The 22,908-nt window shown below is 47.2% G+C and overlaps 1 protein-coding gene across 3 annotated transcripts in view; it reads left to right on the top strand.

The window, feature by feature from the left end:
* Positions 1-22,908, top strand: part of adka (adenosine kinase a) — a 105,769-nt gene that overhangs the window by 17,038 nt on the left and 65,823 nt on the right. For all 3 annotated transcript variants that reach the window (XM_027017633.2, XM_027017632.2, XM_027017634.2), the window contains exon 4: positions 5,728-5,806. In XM_027017633.2, coding sequence (XP_026873434.2) covers positions 5,728-5,806 — 79 coding nt within the window. The remainder of the gene's footprint in view (positions 1-5,727; positions 5,807-22,908) is intronic.

The following is a 22,908-nucleotide window of genomic DNA, read 5'->3' as shown; positions in this document are numbered from 1 at the left end:
GAGCATGAGAGAGGCAGACAAGGATGAGGGAGGGAGAGAGACAGAGAGAGAGACAGACGTGAGAGCATGAGACAGGCAGACAAGGATGAAGGAGAGGGAGGGAGACAGGCAGACAAGGATGGGGGAGGAGTAGAGGGAGAGGGGCGGAGAGAGAAAGAGAGGCAGACAAGGATGAAGGAGGGAGGGAGGGAAGGAGGGAGAGACAGACGTGAGAGCGTGAGACAGGCAGACGGATGAGGGAGGAGTAGAAGGAGGGAGGGAGGGAGAGAGACAGATGTGAGCGTGAGACAGACAGACAAGGATGAGGGAGGGAGGGAGAAGGGGAGAGAGAGAGAGACGTGAGAGCGTGAGACAGGCAGACAAGGATGGGGGAGCAGTGAGGGGGGGAGAGAGAGAGGGGGGGCGGAAGGGGAGAGGGGGGGGGACGGAGGGGGAGAGACAGGCAGACAAGGATGGGGAGGAGGGAGAGGGAGGGAGGCCTGGAAAGTTCCAGCAGCGTTGTGATTATTACTGAGAAGAGGCCACCCTCCTGCGGAAAGTGCTTTTGTGCAGGGCTGGTGCGAAGGCTGGCACTTGCACCAGGAAAAGGGAATACTGATGGAGAGACATTAGCTGGCCCTGCAGTTTGGGGGTTTATTTTTAGAGACTGGCATTTAAAGCTGGGACACTCGGTTCTGCCTGCCTGTTAATGACTCATGCGGGCAGAGAGCGCCTTGGTCCGGGTGTCGGCAGCAGCAGGTCTGCCCGCTGCTCAGCGCGCTCCCACAGACCTAGCTCCGGCTACCCCTGCTCCCTCTCTGCCTCTGATTTATGAGCTGTGCTTTTGATCTCTCTGCGCTAAACTTGGCTTTTGCCAGTGTTTGTTTTTGGTTTTTTTTCCTCCAAGGGCCACGCTGTTTTGGCACCCTTTGCAGTGCCTGTCGCAGCCGTGATGCAGCTTTTAGCTGCTGCAGTCGCAACAGCAAAAAAAAAACAAAAAACAAAAAAACAACTTTATCATAAAACACAAAAAATTGCCTTGCATTTATTTGCTCTGTAATATACATTTCCAATGTTAAATCCTATGTTGGTTTAGCAACGAGGCTGTGCAATTCACTTGTTTATTGAAAGGCTAATGATGACGTTCACATGCTGCCCACCTTGTTTCTATTAAAAGGGTGGCCTTGGTCAGTGAATGGCTGCTTTGTGGATTGGTCTGAGGAGATGCTTGTAAATTGTACATTTCCTCTCTGTTCCCATGTTTATGTGGAGTTTACATGACAGCTACATTAATAATGTCCTGTGCTCTTGCCACCTGGTATGTGCATTTCCAAATAAATGAACCCATCTATTTCACTTCATAACTCAGACATGTCTGGCAGTCTGCAAAGTTTATCCACATTTCTCTTGGCCACCCAACAGGGGGTTAAAACCGTTCTGCTATTAATCCAAGTGTGTCTGTGTGGGTGTGTGGGTGCATAGGTACAACACACACCAGCTCACCGTTGGTTCCACTACTGTGATATTTCATGGATTTATCTTTTCTTGACGGCAAATCAAATCATTTGCCATTGACTCAGATGGGAAAACAAGACAGCTCCTCTTGAGGTCAGGGTTGTATGTCAATAGCTCAAACAGATGCCACATAAATTTTTAGAAGCAAACGTGGAAGTGTAAAGACATGCTCTCGGTCCCTGCACTCTTCACTCCAGACAGGCTTCTGAGCCAAGCTGGACCAGATCAGTGGACCTCTCACTCTCGCTCCTTGTTTGACAGCTGCCAGTTTACCTGACGTTTCACACGTGGGAATCTCTAGCGCTCTCTCTCTCTCACACACACTCACACACACACACAAGCAATGTGCTCTCCGGATAAACACTCTCTTCAAGTGTTTTGCTTTTAAATTAGGTGTTTAACCTGTACTTCTTGTCTGTGCCTTCCTGAGCTTCTAAATGGAGCTCACTGATTTCAATAACCTCGTCATCTGAGATTTTAAACATCTTAATTTGTTTGTTCACCGAGTCTTTTTTTTGGAAGCCCTCATTTTTAGACCTTCTCTCACTGTACCCTGTTTTTTAGATATTATTCACATATTAACATAAACTTATGGTCTGTATGATGAGATGCTTAGCATGGGCCCAGTTTTCAAGCTGCACACAGAATCGCAGTGATGGTAGTGATTACATTGTCTTCCACTTGGTAGAATGCCGGGCTGCTGCTTTAGTCTGCAGTTAGCAACTCTGTAGTAGACTGTTTCACTCTGCAGCGTTCATTTAAAAAGTACTGTGCAGCTCATCATAAAACAGTCAAGAGCGACTCTATGAATCATTGGATGCTGAGGGCTTGCAAAGCCAAACACGGTCTGTGTTACTGCTTGACTGGTTGGTTTAGAGTCTGTCTTCCCTCCATCTCTGACTCCCACGTCGGTTTATGAGATGAATGATGATTGCGGCGGGGTGTCTGTTGATGGTTTGCGCAGAACGTCTGCTGGCGTAGCAGCCGCGTGAGAAAAGCCGTCGCTTTAGTCAGGAGCGTGGCGTGCGTTAGCCAAGACCTGTGTGCTTCCCTCATTAGAAGACCTGTTCACACAGTGTCCCGGAGGGAGCAGAGACGCTGCCCAGCACTGGAGTGAGTGGCTCTTTGTTCTTCTTTAATCGTATCCAGCTCTGTTGACAAAAACAACGTTATTGGAGTGGATCAGCGTATTTTAGATCTAATTAACTCTGTCGGGCTTCAAACCATCATCTGGAAGAATACAGAAGACCTGACCTGGTTTGATTTAGTGCCACGATGTGTTCTTCTTGTCCTCTTTGCTCTTAGTTTCTCTCCCCCACTCTTCCTCCGTCTGTCTCTCTCCTGCTCTTTCTCTCTCTAGCTTTCTATCCTCCGGTCATCCAGTGTTATGTTTCTAACAACTATATGTGTGCAAACAGAGCATCAGCACCATCCGAAACAACAGAGGCCTTCATCATAGCCTGAAAAAGGTTGTGTTCTGCCATTTTGAAATGACACGCTTTTCTCATCTTGCTTTAATATGTCTAACTACAAGCACATGCGAGAAACATGCGCTCCGCTTTTATCTGTCTTGACATTTAAGTGCATTCTTTTCAACCCTTGTAGCATTTGTGGTGAAGCATTTCAAAGGGAGTTGGCTGACATTCCTTACTGTGCCCTCTTTTTTCAGAAGTGAACATTTGGTGCTCTTTCAGATGGTAACTCGCTCCTTGCACTCATTTAGAGTGAAACACTTTGCTGCTCGCCCTGTGCACATGCTGCCCTGCTGTGGAATTGTACGAGATGCTCGCCCGGTGGAACCGTTCCTCTCCCGCGCAGAGGCATGTATGGGGTGAACGATCATCGCAATTTAGTCTCAGACCGTGCTGGTCAGTCGTTCTGTTTGACATGGGGTGCCTGGTGAATTGCGGCTCTCCAGTGGCTGAGGGTTGGAGATCTGTAGTGCAGCGTGACAGATACAGCAGCCGTGTCTGAAGTTTAACCCCCCCCCCCCACCTTAAGTTTGCAAGCGGTATGCTGCCTAGTCCCTCTCCGCCCGCCTCGCTGCTGCCAAGTTTGACGCTTGCCGATGTGGGGCTTTCTTTAGTAATCGATTAGTGTTGTGTTCAGCTGGAGTGTAGTAAGGCTGTGGCACGCCAGTGTGGAAGGAGAGCCGGCTTCGGCAGGCTCTACCCCTGCACGGGCTGTGCCTTTCCATGCACACTTAGTGTTTGTTTGCTTGAATTGCTTGTCTAGTCACATCCACTGCCTCCATTCATGCTACTGTACAGTTCATAAAAGCCACATGAGTATTGAGCATTGGTTTCTTACTTCCCGCTGTGTGCTGCACTGCGTTTCCTCCACCCCTCCCCCGAGCTGCTATGTAAACACGTATACTTTCTGCCTTTAGAATTAGTAGGGTGTGCATGTGTGATGTTGTAATTTTAGGTGTGAGTGTACTTTGAGGGGTTTTGTGTGTGTGTGTGTGTGTGTGTGTGTGTGTGTGTGTGTAATCCAACATGAGATGGAAATGGAATGTGGAATTTCTTAAGTGTTCACACTTCTGATCAGTGTGAACACTTAATAAGAATATAAAAACTAAGAGAGGTTTGTATGCAAGTATGTCTGTGCGGTTGTGGTTCGACTTAGCTTAGTTCAGTCCCATGCTTTGTGGTTAAACTGGTGTTTTTTTTTTTTTTTTCTTTCTGAGGAAGTGTGTGCTGTTCCCACACTTTGAAGAGTCCTGAGCCTTCTCATCAGACAGGGGGCGCTCTCTGCTTCCTCACCACTCTTACCCCATCAGTACAGAGGGGATGTCCTTTAATTGCCCTTACCTCATATTGAGACTGCTGTTAGTTCAGGGCAAGTCATAGTGAGGGACACCTATTTACCATTATGTTCAGAAACGAGAGCACATTTTTTAATTTATATTTTTAATCTTCTCTGACCTTCGATGGTTAATGTTTTTTCCTTTGTACGTGCCCACACACTCTCACAATCACTCACACACACCACATCGCCTTCACTGAGTCACATGCGGATGAGGCACGTGACTGTGTGCCCAGAAGGTGTCACTCCTCAGTTTACAGAAGCTTCAAAGACTTGAACGTGCTGTGTTTGAAGCACTGCACCTGAGGAAGCACTGCGTTTGTCGCCGGCCAGCATCTCGGAGAATCTCCGCGCGCTGGCTGCCTCCCACCTCTGCCTTCTGTTGCCAAGTGTGTGACGTTCATGTCGCCAAAGGAAGCACTTAGCTGTATAGTTATGTGTGATCTCTCGTCGCTAAAGCAGAGCCCCTGCAGATCTCTTCCTGCCACCCCCAGGTCCCCACATCCCAGCTGGGAAGTGTTGCTTGAAGGCCCTTTCCTCACTGACAACACTGTATCTGGAGGAGTGAGGGATTTGGGGTTGGGGGGGCTTGGAGGACTAAGTGCCCCTGCTCTGGCCGGAAGAGTTGTGGGCCAGAGGCGGCCTGTTTGCAGCTCAGACGCCTCTTGGCGCTAATGGAACCTGATCCGCTTCCCATGAATCACCGTGCGGTCTGCACAGCCTGGTCCGCGTGGCATCGTGTGCTGCGTTCCGTCAAGGTTCCTGCTCATGGTTTGCATAACATTCTCTGACTTTGATGTTTCAGGACGTAATGTGGTTGATGCGTCTGCACGCATGTGCTTCATCTGAGCACAGCAGCGGTGTGGATGAGGGTTTAGTGCTGCATTTGGCGGGCAGATCTGTAAGGGATGTGCCACTCGAACGCGAGTATGTTAGACACGCAGCGGGCCGTAAGGTCACCTCACCTCAGTGATTTGCTTATTTGCATGCTGCAGTCTGAACACATATTAAGTCATGTTTTGTTTTTTACCCTCTGTAATGATGCCCATTTAGTGAGCTGTTTGTGCATGTGTGTTTGTGCGTGTGTGTGTCTGTGTGTGCTAACGTGTGTTTGTGCATATGTGCATGAAATGTGCAGAAGTTCAGCACACATGCACATTTTTAGATGGCTTGCTGCCCTCCGGCACAAGGCTACAAGTCCTCTATTTCCTGTTTACAGTGTATGAGGTTTCCTGTTCTCGGTGTATCTCCACTGGTTAACATTGTGGTTTTACAGAGACACTCTGGACAGGGCCTGTGCAAACATGAAGCGTTCATCTTTGTTTCAACATTTTACAATTAATCCCCATTTATTTTGTTTGTGGTTTGCACCATGGGTAAATTTCAGCAAATAATTTTTGTCCTCTTCCTCTTTTCGTGCTTTAGGTTCGAAGAGATCGTGAAGAAGTTCGCAGTGGAGTACCGCGCTGGTGGTGCCACCCAGAACTCGATGAAAGTCGCCCAGGTTTGTCTTCCAGCGCACACGGTTCCAGCACAAGCAACATACTCGCATCTGCATGAATTATCGCTAAGCTTTGATCTATGCAGACCGCAGTTCCTCAAATAAAGCAGAATTGAAGTTACAGGCCCCCAAGTCACGCTTGTCTAAGTGTGTCATGCTTGTCTAACTGTGGAAAACTGCAGAGGCGAGCTGCAGCAATATATAGATCATCTTATTGGGACAATATGTTTGGTTAGTTATTACTGATGTAATACAGTCAGGGCTGACAGCCATTTCCCTTAGAATATAAGCTTTATAAGCCCTTTATTGTGAAGCTGTGTCTGGAGATGCTGCTGTGGAGGGTTCTAGTGTATGACCAATTGATTTTATTTAGGTGTAAATATAGCATTAAGCTGACTGGCAGCTTTTAAAGTGCAGCACATTGTGGCCATGGCATTAACTGCGGCAACGGAAGGGCGTGGGTGCGCGTGCTCCCTCCTCGCATGCCTTGCGCGTTTGCCTGTCTCCAGGCAGAAGCTTTATAAGGGTAATAACTGAAACAGTTCCACAGCCCTATCGCTGTGGAAATGAATCCACGTTGCCCATCAGCACAAAAGAGCAAGACGAAGCCCACACGCGCAGCCATCTGGGCGGTGGCCTCTCCCTCCTTCGGCACGAGAGACCGACATGTGGTGTTTCCTCACAGTCCAGCTCTTCCAGGTGACTAGGGAGCGCGGAGATCTGAATGCTCCGGGAGCTCTTCTGTAGTCGAGGCACTCCAGTGCTTCCATTAAAGGGGCGAATGTTGGGCCCGTGAGTTCAGTTCCCCTGCAGAGTTTGCGATGTTCGCTTGGAGCCAAACCTGTGGATGAATTACATCACAAAGCCAGTCACATAATATGTACATATTATCCTGAAAAATGAAGGCAAGCCAAAATGAGCCAAGGCCAGGGGTCAGCGCCGGACCGTCTGCCAGGGAATGCAACTGCAATTTCGTTACGTAATTGCTTGAATCCTTACTGTTGTTGAGCACATCCATTCTGACCCAGATATGCCCTCGAAGGACAGACAGAAGTGATTATTCATTTCGGTTCCTCTTGCACTGGATGATTTCAAATGTTCATTTTCCTAAGTGGATTGTGCGTAAATGCCTTTGCGATTATGCCTGTCCTGTCTGACATGGTTCCTCACCTGTCGCCCGACGCACACAACGCCGCGTCTGAAAGGCGTCTGTTTGAAGCGGGTTTTCTGTGTCGGTGGCCCGCTCCCACGCATGGGATGTTGAGCCTCTGCTTAATCGGACAGCCGAGCCCGACTCTTCAAAGCCAAGCCGCCGCACGTGCCAGCCAGAAAGGCAGCATGACACGGAACCGGGCCCTTGAGATTACCAACCCGGCAGCGCCCGGAACACCAGGAGCACCTTCGCCCGTGTAGCGGTGGCGTGGAAAAAGCGAGAGCTTTCAAGCGCAATGACATGGGCTGCCTTCTGAGCCCACATCAAAGCAGGCGGGTGGAGATGAGGTGCTCTGGTAGGAGGGCGGTCTCGCCCCCGGCACCGTCAGCCAAGGCGTGGGAGGGAGAGAGAGCTCCGCTCCTGATACCTGTCCAAGAGAGGTGGCTGGAACGCTTGCACAAGCCCCCTAACCCCCCCCCCCCCCCCATCATCACTAAGGCAGAGTTATCGCCTTCTGTATCATCTTCCCTCCTGCCTGTAATCTGCTCTCTTTCTGGCTGGTTGCGAAATCCACCACTGCCCCCTTTTCTTCTCCAACTCTTTTAGAACTCCTCTTCTGTTTGCTCTTTTGTGTTACGGTGTTGTAGCTTCATGTCCTCGCTAAAGAACTCGAAAGAAGCGCTCACAGGAAGCCTGCTCTTCCCCAAAGACCAGCTGTTAAATCATTTCCTCCTGTACCAAAGCTCACTCTCCACCACCCTCGCCTTAAAAAAAAAAAAAAAAAAAAAAAAAAAGCCACGGGTGTCATTTGAATTCTATTAATGGCTGAGCTCTAAGCCTCTCCGGATGGCTCTTTGATGTGTCTGAATGGGGGAGTGCGCGGGAGACGTGCGGTCTGTTCCTGTGCGTACCCTGTGTCCCTGAGGGCCAGTGCAGATGAAGGCTCTCACCTGCTAGGGGAAGCCATCTCTCATTCTCTTTAAGGGGCATGACGAACGTGGCCGCTGCTCCTCTGGAGCCCTGCACATCAAAGCCGTGGCCAGGGATGTGCTTGGTCCTCTCTGCCGTGTGCACAGGTTCACGGGGGCTGCCTCCTGAGTTTGGGCCATCCCTGCTTGGGCAAAGCATGTTGGGTACAGTGAAGGATGATGAGGCAGGTTGGAGTTATGAGAGAGAGAATGATCTATTCAAACCAGAAGAATGTGATGCAATGGAAAGTATATTGCAGCAAGCCATGGCTTCTGGTGGTCCTTGACTTGAGGCAGTGTGGTGGTCCTTGACTTGAGGCAGTGTGCTGGTTTGTTCTGAGGTAGTGAGAAGAATGCTTAAGGTTGCTTCCTCTGCCTGCATTTCCTGAAGCCATGTGGACGGTCATGTGATTAGCAGGCTAGCAGGGAGCCGTCTTCACACCATAACAGATTTGTGTTCTGAGAGTTTGCGAAGCATACACACTATAGGCTAAAGAGAACCATTTGCTATAAATCTGTATTTTGATTCCGATTTACTTGGTATCCCCAGGGGGGCTGCCAAACAACCTACAGAGGGTGAACAGAGATCTGCGTTATTGTACAGTGCCTGTAGGAGTAGCGAGAACCCGTGAAACAAATGAAATTGCATTTGAATGCAATCCAGTTATAGTACCCAGCAGAGGGCATTTGTAGTAGCCCTAGTCAGATAGAATTACTCTGGCGTCATGTGGAAGCTTCAAATGGTGAATGTTGCGGCAACGCCAGTGGCACCATATGAGCCCTTGTTGTAACACTACTTAATGCTGTTTGAACACGATGGTGTTTTTAGAGTGTTTCAGTTTAAACTTTTCAAAACAGATAACAGCAATTTATGCTCATGAGACTCAGCGTTTGGAACAGCTCCGTCTGAATGCAGGGGTTGGAGTGCGTGTAGCTTGCGTAATTAAAACATTCTGGCATCATTTAGACTAGCAACTTGTTGAGAAAAACATCTGACTCTCGCCACATGGCATGTGCCAGATGAATTCAGCCTGTCACTTGCATTAATTATGCAGAGTCCCCGCAATGTTCCTGAGGTCAACGCGGAGATTTTTAGCACCTCGCCAGGCACGCAGAAGGAAGTTTGCACAGATTGCCTACAGGGATATCTTTGTTTCTGCAGGCTTTTACTTTTCAACCAGTTCTCTCCCTCTCTCTCTCTCTCTCTCTCTCTCTCTCTCTCTCTCTCTCTCTCTCTCTCTCTCTCTCTCTCTCTCTCTCTCTCCCTCCCTCTCTCTGTCTCTCTCTCTCTCTGTCTCTCTCTGTCTCTCTCTCTCACCCTCTCTCTCTCTCACCCTCTCTCTCTCTCTCTCACCCTCTCCCTCTCTCTCTCTCTCTCTCTCTCTCTCTCTCTCTCTCCCTTTTTTCTTCCATGCAGCCATCACTGGCCCATGTCTCCTTTCCAGATTCTTTTCAGGAGTGGTGATGGAGCCCAGCCTTGGTCTCGAACACCAGTGCGTTATTAGAAACACATGTGTACTGTGTAGTTGGAACTCCTCTACGCAGAAAATCACCTCGCTGTCTTCGGCACACAAAGGCCTTTCCCGGTTCATTTTTTTTGCAAGGAAACTTAAATTGGGGAAAAGTTGGTGCCTGTAACCAGACATCAAACTAGAAGACCAAAACATTCCATGACCTCATATTTGACTCAGCTTGGTATTTTTGCTTTCTTTTGAATAAGGTCTAATGTTCAACCGACCTCTCTTGATAGATAGTTTATATCTTTTTCCCCCACTCTCACTGCAGATCCGTTTCTAGTCAAAGGTGAGAGAAATAGCGAATGTTGCAGACGTGTATTAGACAGACCCTGGGCACAAAAGGATATTTCAGTGGAAAACTAGGGAAATTGTGGAACCTCTGAAGACTGTTTGGCTCTGAGATCCTATAAACAAGAGGCAGAGCAGGGATCCCTAAACTCTTGGCGCGGAATGGCAACAACATCTGTGTCCTATATTCACTACTGCACACGGGGAAAGTGAGAGATTGTCTGGAAACCTTGCTGTCTGATTGTATTTCAGACAACACCGTCGGAAGATTTAGGTGTGCGGGAGGGTGTGAGTGTGTGCATGTGAAACTCCTCCCTGTTGTTCTGTCTGTGGATGGGTTTCTTCGGCGTGCAGCTTTAATGAAGGCCTCTTTGCCTCCGGTGCGGGGTGCGGGCTGATTAATGACTGGGACGCTGCTGCAGGTAGTTGGGAGGAGGTGATGGGCCTTGTGAGGCTCGAGTCCAGCTTCGTCGTTAAGCACGTTCCTCCACTCCTCGGACACAAGGTTAATTGAACGTTAACATTAAAAGCCACTGCTGGTTTTCAGACGGCTCACTTGCCAAGGACTGTTTATTTCCATCCTGAGGAGGGGAAGGGTCACAGACAATTAAACTCCTTAAAAGTGAGGGGCTGCGGCCACGGCCGAGGCCGGGTCTGCACCTCTGCGTTCCAGGAGAGCAGTGGAGCAGCAGCTATTTCCGTCTGCTCAGGGAAGGGCTGCAGGCTTCATGAGCACAGGCCACTTACAGGTTACACCCACATCTCTTGTGCGAGTTTTCAAAAAAAACAAAAAAACCTGACATCACACCTTTTCCTTTTTCCTCTCTCTCTCTCTCTCTCTCTCTCTGTCTCTGTTTTTCTCTTTCCTTTTTTCTCTCTGTTGCTCATTTGTTCCCCACCCTGCCATATCCTCATTTACTACAGTAGTCAGAGGAGAATAACTTTTTTTTTTTTTTTTTCTCCCCCCCTCCCACTGTGTTGAGGTGGACAGATCCGTCTGCAGCCAGAACACACATCCGCCATCAGAGCTAATATTTCCCGACTGGTGTTGGTGCATGTGTGAGTGGACACAGTGCAGTTCCCTCCAGCTCTAATCTGGAGTGGGATCAGTTCAGAGGCATCACAGCAGGGACCCTCATTCTCTCTGAGCGCTCTCGTTCAGCAGAGAACCCTTCTTTTATCTCCTGACCTCTTCATCTCACATGCCTGCTGGTTTACCCGCCACTATACACAGTCAGGAGTGTTTTAGGGGATCTTCGAGTTTATTCGAGTTTTGTCTGGTTATTAAATGATGTTAATAACATGTCTTATGTTATTAAAACATAGTCGCACATTCATGCACACGACAATATTCCATCACGCGATCAGCTTGATTAAATGTGATGCACGGTAAAGGCCAGCGGCCGAGCTATTTAGTGCGAATGCGCTAATGCAGTATGTGTAAAATTGAGCAATGAGGCGATTGTGCAGGGCTGCACTGTAGATTTGAAGGTCTTGATTAATTGATGAGGATGGTCCTCGGCCTGCCCTTGAAATTACACCGTGGTCGCTGTTAGTGCAGATAGCCATATAGGCCCTCTGCTCCTGTGTGTGTGACATTCATGCTACACAATATGGCACAGCATTGTTCCAAAGGCCACAGGGATGATTCAGGCCTGAAGCTGCTGTGGAAAGGTCAGAGTCAGTGACATGGTGCGCGTGCACGCGCGAGCGCACACTTATAGAGACGGCTGTTCGGATGTGACAAATGGTGATGAACACAGAACTCTTGGATCCTTCCAGCACTTAGTGTTACGTGACATAGCGAAGGTGACGCATCCCCCGCATTATGAATAATGATTAACTGCAGGCAAGCATAGAGAAGGGCTTGCTGGGGGGAGATATAAATAGACTCTGTCTTTTGTTCGCTCTCACTCGCTATCGCGCTAAAGAAGGGGCTGATTGTGGAGGAGGAGGCAATGAGGCGTGAAGAATATGGCAGAAAGGGACCTCTTTCCTCCCCGCTAGTAACAGACCCACAATGAGAAACTTGTCGCCGATCATTTGCACACACACAAGCATATTCAGAGATACAATATGGTTGACCTTTTTACATGCGTTCGGGCACGGCTTGCCTCCGCGGCGCAGGAGGAGAGGGCGAGCGGTAGGGTGGTGTGGTTAGCAGCAGAAGGGGAAAAAGAAGGGGGGAGCCCATGCAGTATAGTCAGCTCATGGTTTATTGCCAGTGGTTCAGAGATTTATAGGCATCTCCTAAATAGATTATAGATGATACCCGTGGACCTGCAAGCAGCTTGTAGTTAATTGCGTGGGGCATTTGAAAAATAATGCAGGAATGTATGAGGTGCCTGGTGGCACGATAGCCTTATGTCTTCTCAATGAGGCAGATGTGCTGCATTTATTTATTTATTTATTTATTTATTGTTCCATTAAAGATGCATTTTTAGAGCTTAAAAGGAGCTTGTATTCTTTTAATCATCAGTTGATCTAGGAAATTAGATAAGCTTTTATTTTAATTGGAGCCCAAACCAAGTCTTGTTTTTCTCAATATAAGCAACTCCAGAGTCAATCAATGGGTTTAGTTACTGGTAATGTGGTCGTAATTCTCACTACTCCCTGAGTCAAATTGACTGCGTCTTAATTAAAGAATGTCTTTATTTAGGATCCGGGCTGTGTACTGCAGTGTGTGGCTTTGCACCCTGATCCAGCCAAATAAAGATGAAGGGACATCAGCCTTGTGTCACCCTCCTACACAAAAAACCCAGTGTCATGAGTAAACCAGTGATATCACACTAGCTACAGACACAGGCTATGGGCTGTGTGGATTTCCATATCACGCCGTTTACTCCCAGAGGCGCACCCATAGCCACTGGGGAGATGAGTAGAGTGGATAGTCACTCATAAGTATGCATTGAGATGCTTGTTGATTAACATTAGTGGTTGCGAGGGGGGGGGGGGAGCTTGATTTGTCATTTTCCTCCCAATGATTTGAATTTAGATTGAATGAGACATATTGGCACGAAATGTGTGTTTCAAGTCCCAAGGGTGGAATATGTAGCACTCATTCTCTCGCTCCACACACACACTTTCTATTTCCCTCTCTCTCTCTCTCTCTCTCTCTCTCTCTTGCTCGCTCCCTCCCCCCCCACCACACATACACACACACACACACACACACACACACACACACACACACACACACACACACACACACACACCCCTTTTAGCTTACTTTTGTTTTTAATAGTTAGTCACTTGCTTGCTAGGGCCTTGACCTACATTTCCTTGGGATTCTGAAAGGACGTGGCTGAAGGCTGGTCCAGCTCGATCCTGCCACTCCTTCTATAATGCTCTATTCTACAGGATGAGGAGCTTTGTAGTTGCCCTCTCAGTATTCATGACACGCCACCTCGCTAAGCACCCAGGGCCCCAGTGGGTCTCAGAACTGGAGCACTAACAAAGCTGTTCACTTGGCATGAGGACGGGCTCCTGATATAGCACAGACAGTCCTTCCTCAGTGTCCCTCGCTCGGCAAATCCTATTATCAACGTCGGATTTTTCCTCTTCCTCGCTCAGGACGTGGTCCAGGAAATGAGTCATTTCCCTCCTGTTTAAGCTATCTGTAGCACCTCGAACACTTTTCGAATGTCATCCATTGCAACAGCAGCACTTTTTCCCTCCATTAACATCTCTGTGTTTGTGGAAAAATGTACTCCGCGCACCTACTGGGTCAGTGACCGCGTCGTCACACTCTACCTGTCACGTCGAGTGCCGTTTGAGAGCGTGGAAAGCCCAGCTTCTCGTGCGGCCCCAGCTGGAGAGCTGAAGCAGTAGGGCGGTGCCCGCTGGGCCAGCCTGTAAGGCTCCACGGCCCCTCAGGTCCCAGAGTTCTGCAGGCCGGTTCGGCTGCGCTGCCTGGAGCGCATGTCTGAGAGAGGCTCTTTATCCAGCACTGAGGAAGAGTGTCCACCAGCAAGTTGACTGATGTGGACAGATGACAGAGCGGAAGTTATGCTGGCCCGCGGCCCTCAGGCCAGTCCCATGCAGCGTCCAGACCTGCTCGTGGGCGAGTAGAACTGAGGCGTGTTCTGGACATGTGTTTGCACTTCTGCAGAAGATGTTCCTGAGCAGCCCAAGAGATGTTAACAATTCTAAATGGCAACTGGGGACATGATGTTGAATTATTATCCTCTCAGATCTTAATTCAATGAGCCATAATGTTCCATTGTCTACTGTTAGCTGTACACAATTTTGTAACTAAGATTTTTTTGGTCTTATTATATGATTATTCCACATCAGTTGTTCCCTGAATTAACTCTGAAATGTTAGAGTTCCTGTGCACATCTACATCCCAGATTAACTGATGTCTGCTTTGCAGTGATTAAATTTGAAGAGCTTTTTAAAATTGAGTTCATGAAACTTCAGCACCTACTGACAGCCCATTCTCAGAAGCAGGAGAAATGGGTTATATAAATTTTGGATGATGAACATATCCCACTATCTAGTAGTTCCAGTGCTGGTCTTTTAGTCTTCCTTTTGACTTCCCAAAGTGACAGTGTGGGGGGGAGTGTATGGAGGCGAGTGTGAATCTAAGTGTTGAGTGCCTGTGAAAAATGAATGGGAGGAAATGACAGGAGCCTGGTGACACACAGCAGGTGACAGACAAGATACTAACAGGCTGCTCCTTCCCATCTCGCGCATACAGCAGCTCCCTGCAGTGCGGCAGGCTGCCGGGGGGGGGAGCGTGTCAGGCCTCGGGATGCTGGAGCCGTCCTGGGCTTGGGCTCTCCAGCACAGCCTCCCAAACTGAGGCTCAGCCTCGACACTGATGCACCAGATGGGTGCTTCTTGTTGTTGCTGACACAATTAGTCGAGGCGTTCATTTCCTGGGCCTTGTTGTTGTTGTTGTTGTAGTATGGTGGCATAAGTGCAGTTATGAGAAAATTTGTGATCCATTTAGTTATGTGTTTTTGCATGAATGCCACTTAAAATGACAAATATATATACAATTCACTTCACAAATTACGCACACAGTGTTTATGCATTGCTATATCATTATTAAATAAATGGTTTAAAAAATCATGGTTATTAATGGAACAAGTCTTTATCATTAGGGCGTAGATAAAGACAAAATCCTTTTCGGAGCCATTCACAGAAATGCATCTTGTTGCATTGTCTGATTGGCTGTAACCGAATATTTTTTTAAAAAACATTTTTTATTAACCCAAATTCGTGAGGGGTTGTCTGGGTAAAAGTTACTGACCCCTTTTTCTAGAAGGGATGGTAGTTTCGTCAGACCAATCTTCCTCTTCGCCCTTTAAAGCCATTTAAAGCCTGTCATTTCCATAAAGGAACAGAAGAGTTAATCCTGCTGGAGTGGTCAGATCATCCGTCTGACCCCATAAGAAAAAGCCTTGGCTTTAATTGGCAAATTAATATCCTCCCAGTCCTCCATCAAAGTTGCAGTTCATGCGGGGCAGGGGGGACCATTGTCTGATTCACTCAGCAGGACATCACTGTGCAGAGATACATGAGGGGAGTTGAAGGCCACACTGGCGGGGTCGATACTCTGTACTAATCAAGTGGCATTTTAGTTTTTTCGTTGCAGTTGTGATTGTAATGGAGCATGCTTGGATTGGTCATTCGAAGTGGTGAAGCTGAAGGGAGTGTGAGGTTGAAGGGGAATGCAAGAGTGGCTTGGTGAACATTTTAAAGAGTCTTCTGCTTTCAGAAGATGACAGGAGTGTTGGCCTTTCTACTGAGGACACAAAAGGAATTTTGGCTGCCCACAAATGCTTGGTTCCTGTAGCAAAATGAGCAGAAGACAGGCCAAAGCTGGCAAGAGGCACTTGGTTTCCTGGTTATTGAAAGGACCACCAGGGATGCGTTTTTCAGTCTGGTTTTAATCTCTGAGATATTCTCTGTAAAAGAGCTGGCTCGAGGGGGAAATTCATTGCCGCATTGCTACAGATGACTTTCTGCTTGTCATTAAATGTGCTTAAACGAATCTCATCTCTAGACATTTTTTAAGGGTTTCATTATTCTGTTGTCCTTCGATCTATGTTGAATTTAAGTTGAGAGTGACCTGTTTTTTTTGTGTGTGTGTGTAATTGTGTCTGCACACTCTGCTTAAAATCAACTATAAATACTGGCCCACTTTAATAAAATTCATTTTTCTTGGTTAGGAATCATTAGATATCTCACTCAAGACTGTTGAAGGTGGCAACAAGGACAGCAAAATTGTACCATCCATCATTCTGTGGAAAAATGACCCAAATGCTTCTGGAATCTCTCACATTGTGGCCAGATCCCTGAAGGGAAGCTTCTCAGGGCAGTATTTGAAAGGCAGGGGTGTTTTGCAGCTTGGTGTTTAATGGGTGCATGTTCTTTGACACCGTTATAGCTCAAATGAGTGGCTGATGTCAGCACCCCTGTCAGCGGACTCCTGTCCACTGTCACATGCCTCTGTCCGCTTGTACCGTGCAATTTACGACACCCGCTTTCTGGAAACATCTGTGGTGTTTAGTCCTATATCAAACTATAAGACATATCAAACCCATTGCCTGAAAAGCTATTGAATTGCTTTCACTAGTAGATGGTTGTCTTAGCTAATTATATGCTGTCCCAACCACCAATATTTCCTTTGTAATGCTGGTCTATCCCAGGTACTAGATATCATTGCCAACTGGGTTATCACTCGTGAGCTAACATCTAGTCACTTGCATTTACACACCCCTGAAGCACTTGGTTTAAAGTGTTTTAGTAGGTATTTATTTTGGGTAATGTGGTAACTGAAAAACTGTACAACTTCTTCTTAGCTCCATCGTAAACAGAAAAATATATAATCTAGGCATGCTGCTGGGCTTTCTAAAGCCCCATTCACAATAGCATGTGAATCTTTCTGTTGCATCATGTTGCAGTGATGCTCTGTTGATGTTCATATGAAAAAAGAACTCTGTTAGGTCTTGTCAGTTTTTCAAAGCAGATTTCATAGGGGCTACCAAGGATTTCTGATTATAGCTGTCTTACTGGATCAAAGCCATCAAACATTTTTAAGCGTTTTAGATTTTAAATTGTTTTGATCACATCTAGTGCCACTTTAAAGCAACACTACAACTCACTGCTCCAGTGACCCAGTTGAACACTGCCTTACTAGTGTTAGTAAGCTAGCTCTGCTCCAGACATACAGGCATGTACAGGTGAAGAATGCCGAGCGATATTAGCCCAGTATATTGCCATACATATTCCCAACATTCCAACATCTGAAGCCCCCCCCCTCCCCCTTTTCGAGTGCAGACAGCGGTAAAGAAGCCAGCTGCCAGAGAGTGCCTGCTCCTCCTGAGCATAAGCTGTCAAGTTAATTGCAAGTTTTACAGGAATGTTGCCGCTGCCTGCCATTAACTTGTGAAGTGATCCGTGCTGCCATTGTTTTGATTGGTATCATCCCAGGCAATTAAGGCTAAATTCCCCCTGCCAATTAGATATTTAATATCCCACTGTTAACGTTTAATAATCACTCTGCTTTTCTCTCTGGTCTGTTTTATGATGTAGACTTGCTGTTATATTCACGCCTGGTTGGTTTGCACCAATAAACAGGGTTGAAGTTATATTTTACCTGTTATTATCTTACTGACGTATATTTCAGTGATGTTGGTCTGCTGGGTGATGAAACGCTCATGGAGTAGCCGTGCTCTGAGAGCTGTGTGTGTGTGTCTGTGTTTTTCTTCTTTGCAGTCATCACTGCTTGTTATTAATGCAGGCATGCGTACGATTAATGAACTCATTAGCCAGGTCAGGATTCAGCTGACCTTTCCCTGCTCTGATCTATGTAAATACACCAAATTGCCAGTGAAGTAATGTTCGTATTACTCTAGCTTCACAATTTATTTTTCAAAGGATGCAATACATGACAGTCGTTTCCTATTCACTATTGGTTTGGTCTAAATTGCTTTATGGGAGCCTTTTGTTAAACTAATTGCGGCGGTTTAACGAAACTCCATGCTCCCCCTCAGCCGTTGTGTTCTGGTGTAGCCTCCCAGTGGGAGCCTAGGCCGCCGCAGTACGGGTCAGAATACCCAGGGTATCTGTGTGCACAGAAGGAGTTGTCTTACATGCCGCTTCTAGGCTTCCCATAGAGGCGCCCTGCGCACTCAAAGCTAATTAAGGAGAAAGCGGTGTGCCTTGCAGCACTCTCCATAATTCATAAAAATCAGCCCACCACCACTCCTGATGTACCTGGCTCCCTCTGTTTGTCTAAGTGACAGTAGAAGGGGGGGGTAAGAAATTAGACACACATTAGCATAGCGTAGCTGGTGGAGGATTCCGGGGGCGTGCGCACGTGCACGTGTGCCCGCGCGCGTGAGAGGCCTCCCCAGGGCCGGCCGTGGCGTGCCGGAGGCGACTGCGCTTTGATGGGCAAGCCTGGCAGCGGAATGCAGCTGCGCTGACATCAGTGGAGGGCCGTCTCCAGAGGCCTCCAGCAGCTCTGCTGAGGAAGCAGGTCACCTCGTGACAAGCTGAGAGAGCAACTATATTTGTCTTGGAGAGGGGTGGCAACGCAAACCCGGAACAGGTGTTACTGTGTTGTCTTCTTGTTTTGATGTATTGCCTGTACCGTTTAGAACTACTTCTGTACACGCTCTGACTCCCACTAGAAATCATATTTATTTGTTTGTAAGACTCTGTGGTTTTATTGTACACTTATTTTAAGTGATTGTGTCCTTTCGTGCTGGTTCGGCATATGTTAGCAAAACGTGAGGCACAGCTTGGCTCCAGAGTCCCTGTGCTCGTTGCTTTTGCTTAGTCTTCCTGTGTTGAGCTCCAAAAATCACCAGGAGCTTCATCTCTGCTTCACGTTGGCATTTAAAAACTAAACCGTCCCTAGTCAGCCAAGCCCATGAGGGTTATTTGCAGCCATAATTTGTTTGTTGAAATACCTTAAACCCATAATGTTTCACCAGCATGGTACATCAAGATCACATTCATTTTATATCTGCCTCCTTCACTCTAAATCTGCCAATAAGGCAGTGTGGGGGAGTACACAGGCTCGTAAGACCAACTATGCATACTAGTTAACAACTGAGTAAGAGTATTTAGTTTAACATCTTTTATTTCATAAAAGTGGCTTTTCACTGCCTGTTTCAGAGTCAACCAGACCCTCCCCAAACCCTGGTGTATTTTCTACATAAAGAGCAGTCAAACAGTCATTTGGAAGTCTTTGGGAGTGCTTTGGAGATTTGCCATCACTGTGTCAGTGTATATTATTTTGGGGTGGGTGTAACTTCCTTATGCCAGTCACTGGTGCTGGTGTTAGCAGGTCTGGAATCCTGTGGCGGCCAGCTGTTTGTTATTCTTCTGTGCTGCTCTTTAAGAAACTGCAGGAGGTAGAGATGAGGGGGCTCTAATCATTAGCACATTAGCCTAACACAAATACTCTGGGGGGGGGGGGGGGGGGGGGGGGGGTGCGCGCTGGTGGCAGGGATTGTGCGGGTGGGGTTGAGGGTGGTGCGGGGTTGAATCATCTGAGAATTGTTTACTGCATTTCTTAAGCAGCATTAATAAATGGCATCCCTTGTTGATGGCTGAAATTACTGTTGCAGCGTGCGTCTGTAGAGCAGCACTTTGGTGAACTGCAGCCTGGGATTTAGAGAGTGGTGTGCGAACGTTGCCCTGGGGCTGCTGCCTGCAAGAAAACCTCACTGCTGATAAACAGGGCACGTCATGCTCTTGACTAAAGGAGGGAAAGTGACAGGCTTTAGCTCTGTAATTAATCTCAGCTTTGATCCATGGGACCAGTACAAGAGTGCTGTTCCAGGCAAAGGCAGAGCCCAGGGAGGAAATCTGAAATCATTTTAATTGTGGAGGCCAGTTCTCCCAGCAGGGGGTTTCAAGATGCTGGTAATTTTCTTTGTTTGTTTTTGAAACGTAATCCCCTATTGAATCAGCATGATTGTTAATTGCTGGTCAGAATTCTGCCTGACTGTAGGGGTCCTTTGGATGAATATTTCATCACTGTTTTTTTTTTTTTCTCTCTCATTTCATATTACAGCATTTGGCATATCTGAATCCTTCCATAAGCAGAACAGCTGTTAATGGGTAATGAGGGTTGACGAGGTTATTACGAAAATAAGATCCTTCGTTTGCATCTTGACTCTAAATAGAGGGCCCTCTGCCTAACAGTTTATTTCCCCTTTAATATCTTTAGTTGATGTCTTTTTTGTTCATTTCAAGATGTTGGCAGGAACTTTGCAGAACCAGCAGCCTGCAAAATCCCAAACTACTTTTCTGTGCCCCGTTAGTTATGTTGCTGTGGTCTGGATTTGACTAGACTTTCCCACAGCTCTATTAAAGTGAATAAAGATTTTTGTGGTGAATGAGCGGTTGAGAGAGTAATGTATTGATTTCAGGGAAAGGGAGCCAACCTAAAGCTGAGTTACACTGAGGCAAGTCTGAGAGCGCAGGCCAGTGTGTTGAAGGAATTAATGTTGGAAGGCCAGTAGGTTCACCACTCCCAGGTGCCATGGAGAATTTCTCCTGCTCAGAAACTGAAGAAGAGAGGAAAGGGAGGCGAGGACAGGCCTATGAGGAGCGAGGAGAGGAGGAATCTCCTCTGTGTTTGCAGAGTGCTGCTGCTCAGCTGCACTTGGCCTGCCAAAGCCAACAGGGTCCGCATGCGGAGAGGCAAATGTGCCAGCATTAGCTTTGAATGAAAAGCTCATTTATCCAGGGCGACCTTCTCGCTGTATTCTCAGGCAGTGCTGTCAGATCGCGGCCACCCCTCCCTCCTGTTTTCATAGGTACTCGTGCTTTCAGCCGAGCTCGAGTGGGGAGGGAGGTTGTGAGGGGCGGGGGCGCATAGTGAGTGTCGGTTTTGGGGAAGTGGAGAACAGAGAATTTTTTTTTGGGGGGGGGGGAGAGAGAGAGAGAGAGAGAGAGAGAGACAGAGAGAGAGAGGGAGAGAGAGGGAGAGAGAGGGAGAGACAGAGAGAGAGAGAGAGAAAGATATTTGGGGGAGAGTAGGGAATGAGAGGGTGAGAATGATCTGCAGCTCAGGTGCCATAGCTCAATAAATCAGCCTGAGCGGCAAGGACAGCAGGGTAATTGAATTGTTTTGGTATGGTTGTCCTGAAGTGAATTGTGTGTTAAATGTGAAGGCGCTCTCTCTCTCTTTTTCTTTCTTTCTTTTTCTCACCCCCTCTTGCCCTAAACTCGTTCTCTTTTTTTAAACTGGGGTGGGGTGGACAGGCTGAAATAGGATCCTGTGCTTGGCTGAGGTGAAGCTTCTCTTGGCCTGTAACACCAGGGCCTGTGGGAGCCATTACAGAGCAGAATTCACATTTTTGCATTTTCAGATGGATTTAACTGTAGAGTGGAGTCCCCAGTGCTGACCCTGGTAACATTCTGCCGCGTCTGGGAACGCACAGAGCAAGTCGGCCTTTACAGGATCCGCCGCCGGACTAGCCCACGAGGTGTTGCGTTTGGCATGTGAAGAGAGCTTTTGAGAGACGTTTTTATGGGCACAGAAATACATCTGCCTCAGCTCTCAGTGTGTCTATTATTCTATAGTACCTTAATGGTCTGGAGAGGAATCGTTTCCTGAGCACAGTTAACTACATGCTTAGCGAAACCCAATCCAAAGCAGGCGGACTGGGAGAACCTGATGGCCTAGTTCCCAGCTTTCTGGCAGCTCTCACACAGCTCTGTTACAGTACACTTACAGTCCACCCAGTCACATTGGCCTTAATTTATCACATTGATTAAATTTATGGCAGAGTATGTAGAGGGGTGTAATAGACTCTGCTTCCTCTCTGATCCAGTATGAGCGGTGTGAGATCACTATGATCACTGAGCTCTGCTATGATCTAGGGTTCCTGTTCATGGGTAAGCTCTCCAAGTGAAGGCGCACCTGAGCGGGTTGCCTTTTTATGGTGTACGACGATTCAAGGATCATTTGTATAATATTTTTGGTATGTGAACGTTGAGGAAAAGAGGGGAAAGCAGAAAAAAAGTGAGGAGCCTTCTCCCACACTGATTGCTTTGGTGAAGCAAACTAGCACTCTTGCGTACCCAGGCAAACGACGCATTTAGCATAGATCACACCTCATCTGAATATATGAATGAAAATCAGAATCGCATTTATTCGCCACCATGTCATTTGTCTTGGGATGCATGATGCTGCTCATTACAAAAACGGTACCACCGGTGGCTGCAAGTGGACATTAATGCGGGTACACAGCCATATATCAGGACAGATTATGCACAATGAATTATCTACGTATAAGTAAAATTATATGCATATATTATAATTTAAATAATCACTATTAAGCTTGGGGGACAACATATATTGTGTAATTCAGAATTTTCTAAATGCAATTTACAACGCAGTATAATGCAGTTGTTATGCTCCTAAACTTTCAGTGGTGAATGTGTGCAGTAATAAGTTGCTTTCCTGCGAGGTGCTGGCTCATCTGCTAGTACAGAAAGCATATGTACTGTTTGTGCACAAGGGTTGATGGTAGTCAGCGATGATATCTGGTTTTTGTGGTGAGTTCCAGATAGTTCTTTCTATGCCATGGTGTTCCACTTTCATTCTGTGCTTTCATCATTTCCCATAATTGGACTTGTAAGGCTTGTATCACTGAGTAATTGGCAGAGGTTTATTCATTTCTGTGTGCTAAGTGGGTGTAGTTTGGGGTGGCGGACACAGGACACAGAAATCTGTTGATCAGAAAGGTAGGAGCCTGTCCTGACGTATTCATTCGTCTCTAATGATTGTAAATCCATTTGCAAATTGTGTGGGCCGTGCTAATTGCGTCAAACACCATCTAAATAAACTGTTGGAAGAGGTAAAATCTACAGAATAGTGTAGATGTTGTGTGAAGTGAAGGCCCGTGCTTTCTGCATCATCGAACGATCTGTTTGCTTTAAACTCTGGTTGCAAGGAGTTCGGGTAAGGTGCCGCGGCTGGTTTTATTTGGGAGTCTCAGGCGCTGGAATGATCTCATTACCACCAGTGTAAATGCAACAGGCCTGTAGTCTGTGGGCTGCATTGCTGAGTGACTGGCAGAGCTGCTTTCATTTGTATATGGAAAGATGAGGGCGGTTGTTTTGTCCTTTGAAACCGGAAATAATAATGGATGACTTGAAGCAGTCAGTGACAATGGCCAAGGCAAGAGAGACATT

This window comes from Electrophorus electricus, chromosome 11, assembly GCF_013358815.1.
Source record: "Electrophorus electricus isolate fEleEle1 chromosome 11, fEleEle1.pri, whole genome shotgun sequence".
Classification (NCBI taxonomy): domain Eukaryota; kingdom Metazoa; phylum Chordata; class Actinopteri; order Gymnotiformes; family Gymnotidae; genus Electrophorus; species Electrophorus electricus.
Note: the sequence above shows the minus strand (reverse complement) of the source record. Positions and strands in the feature narration are given on the sequence as shown.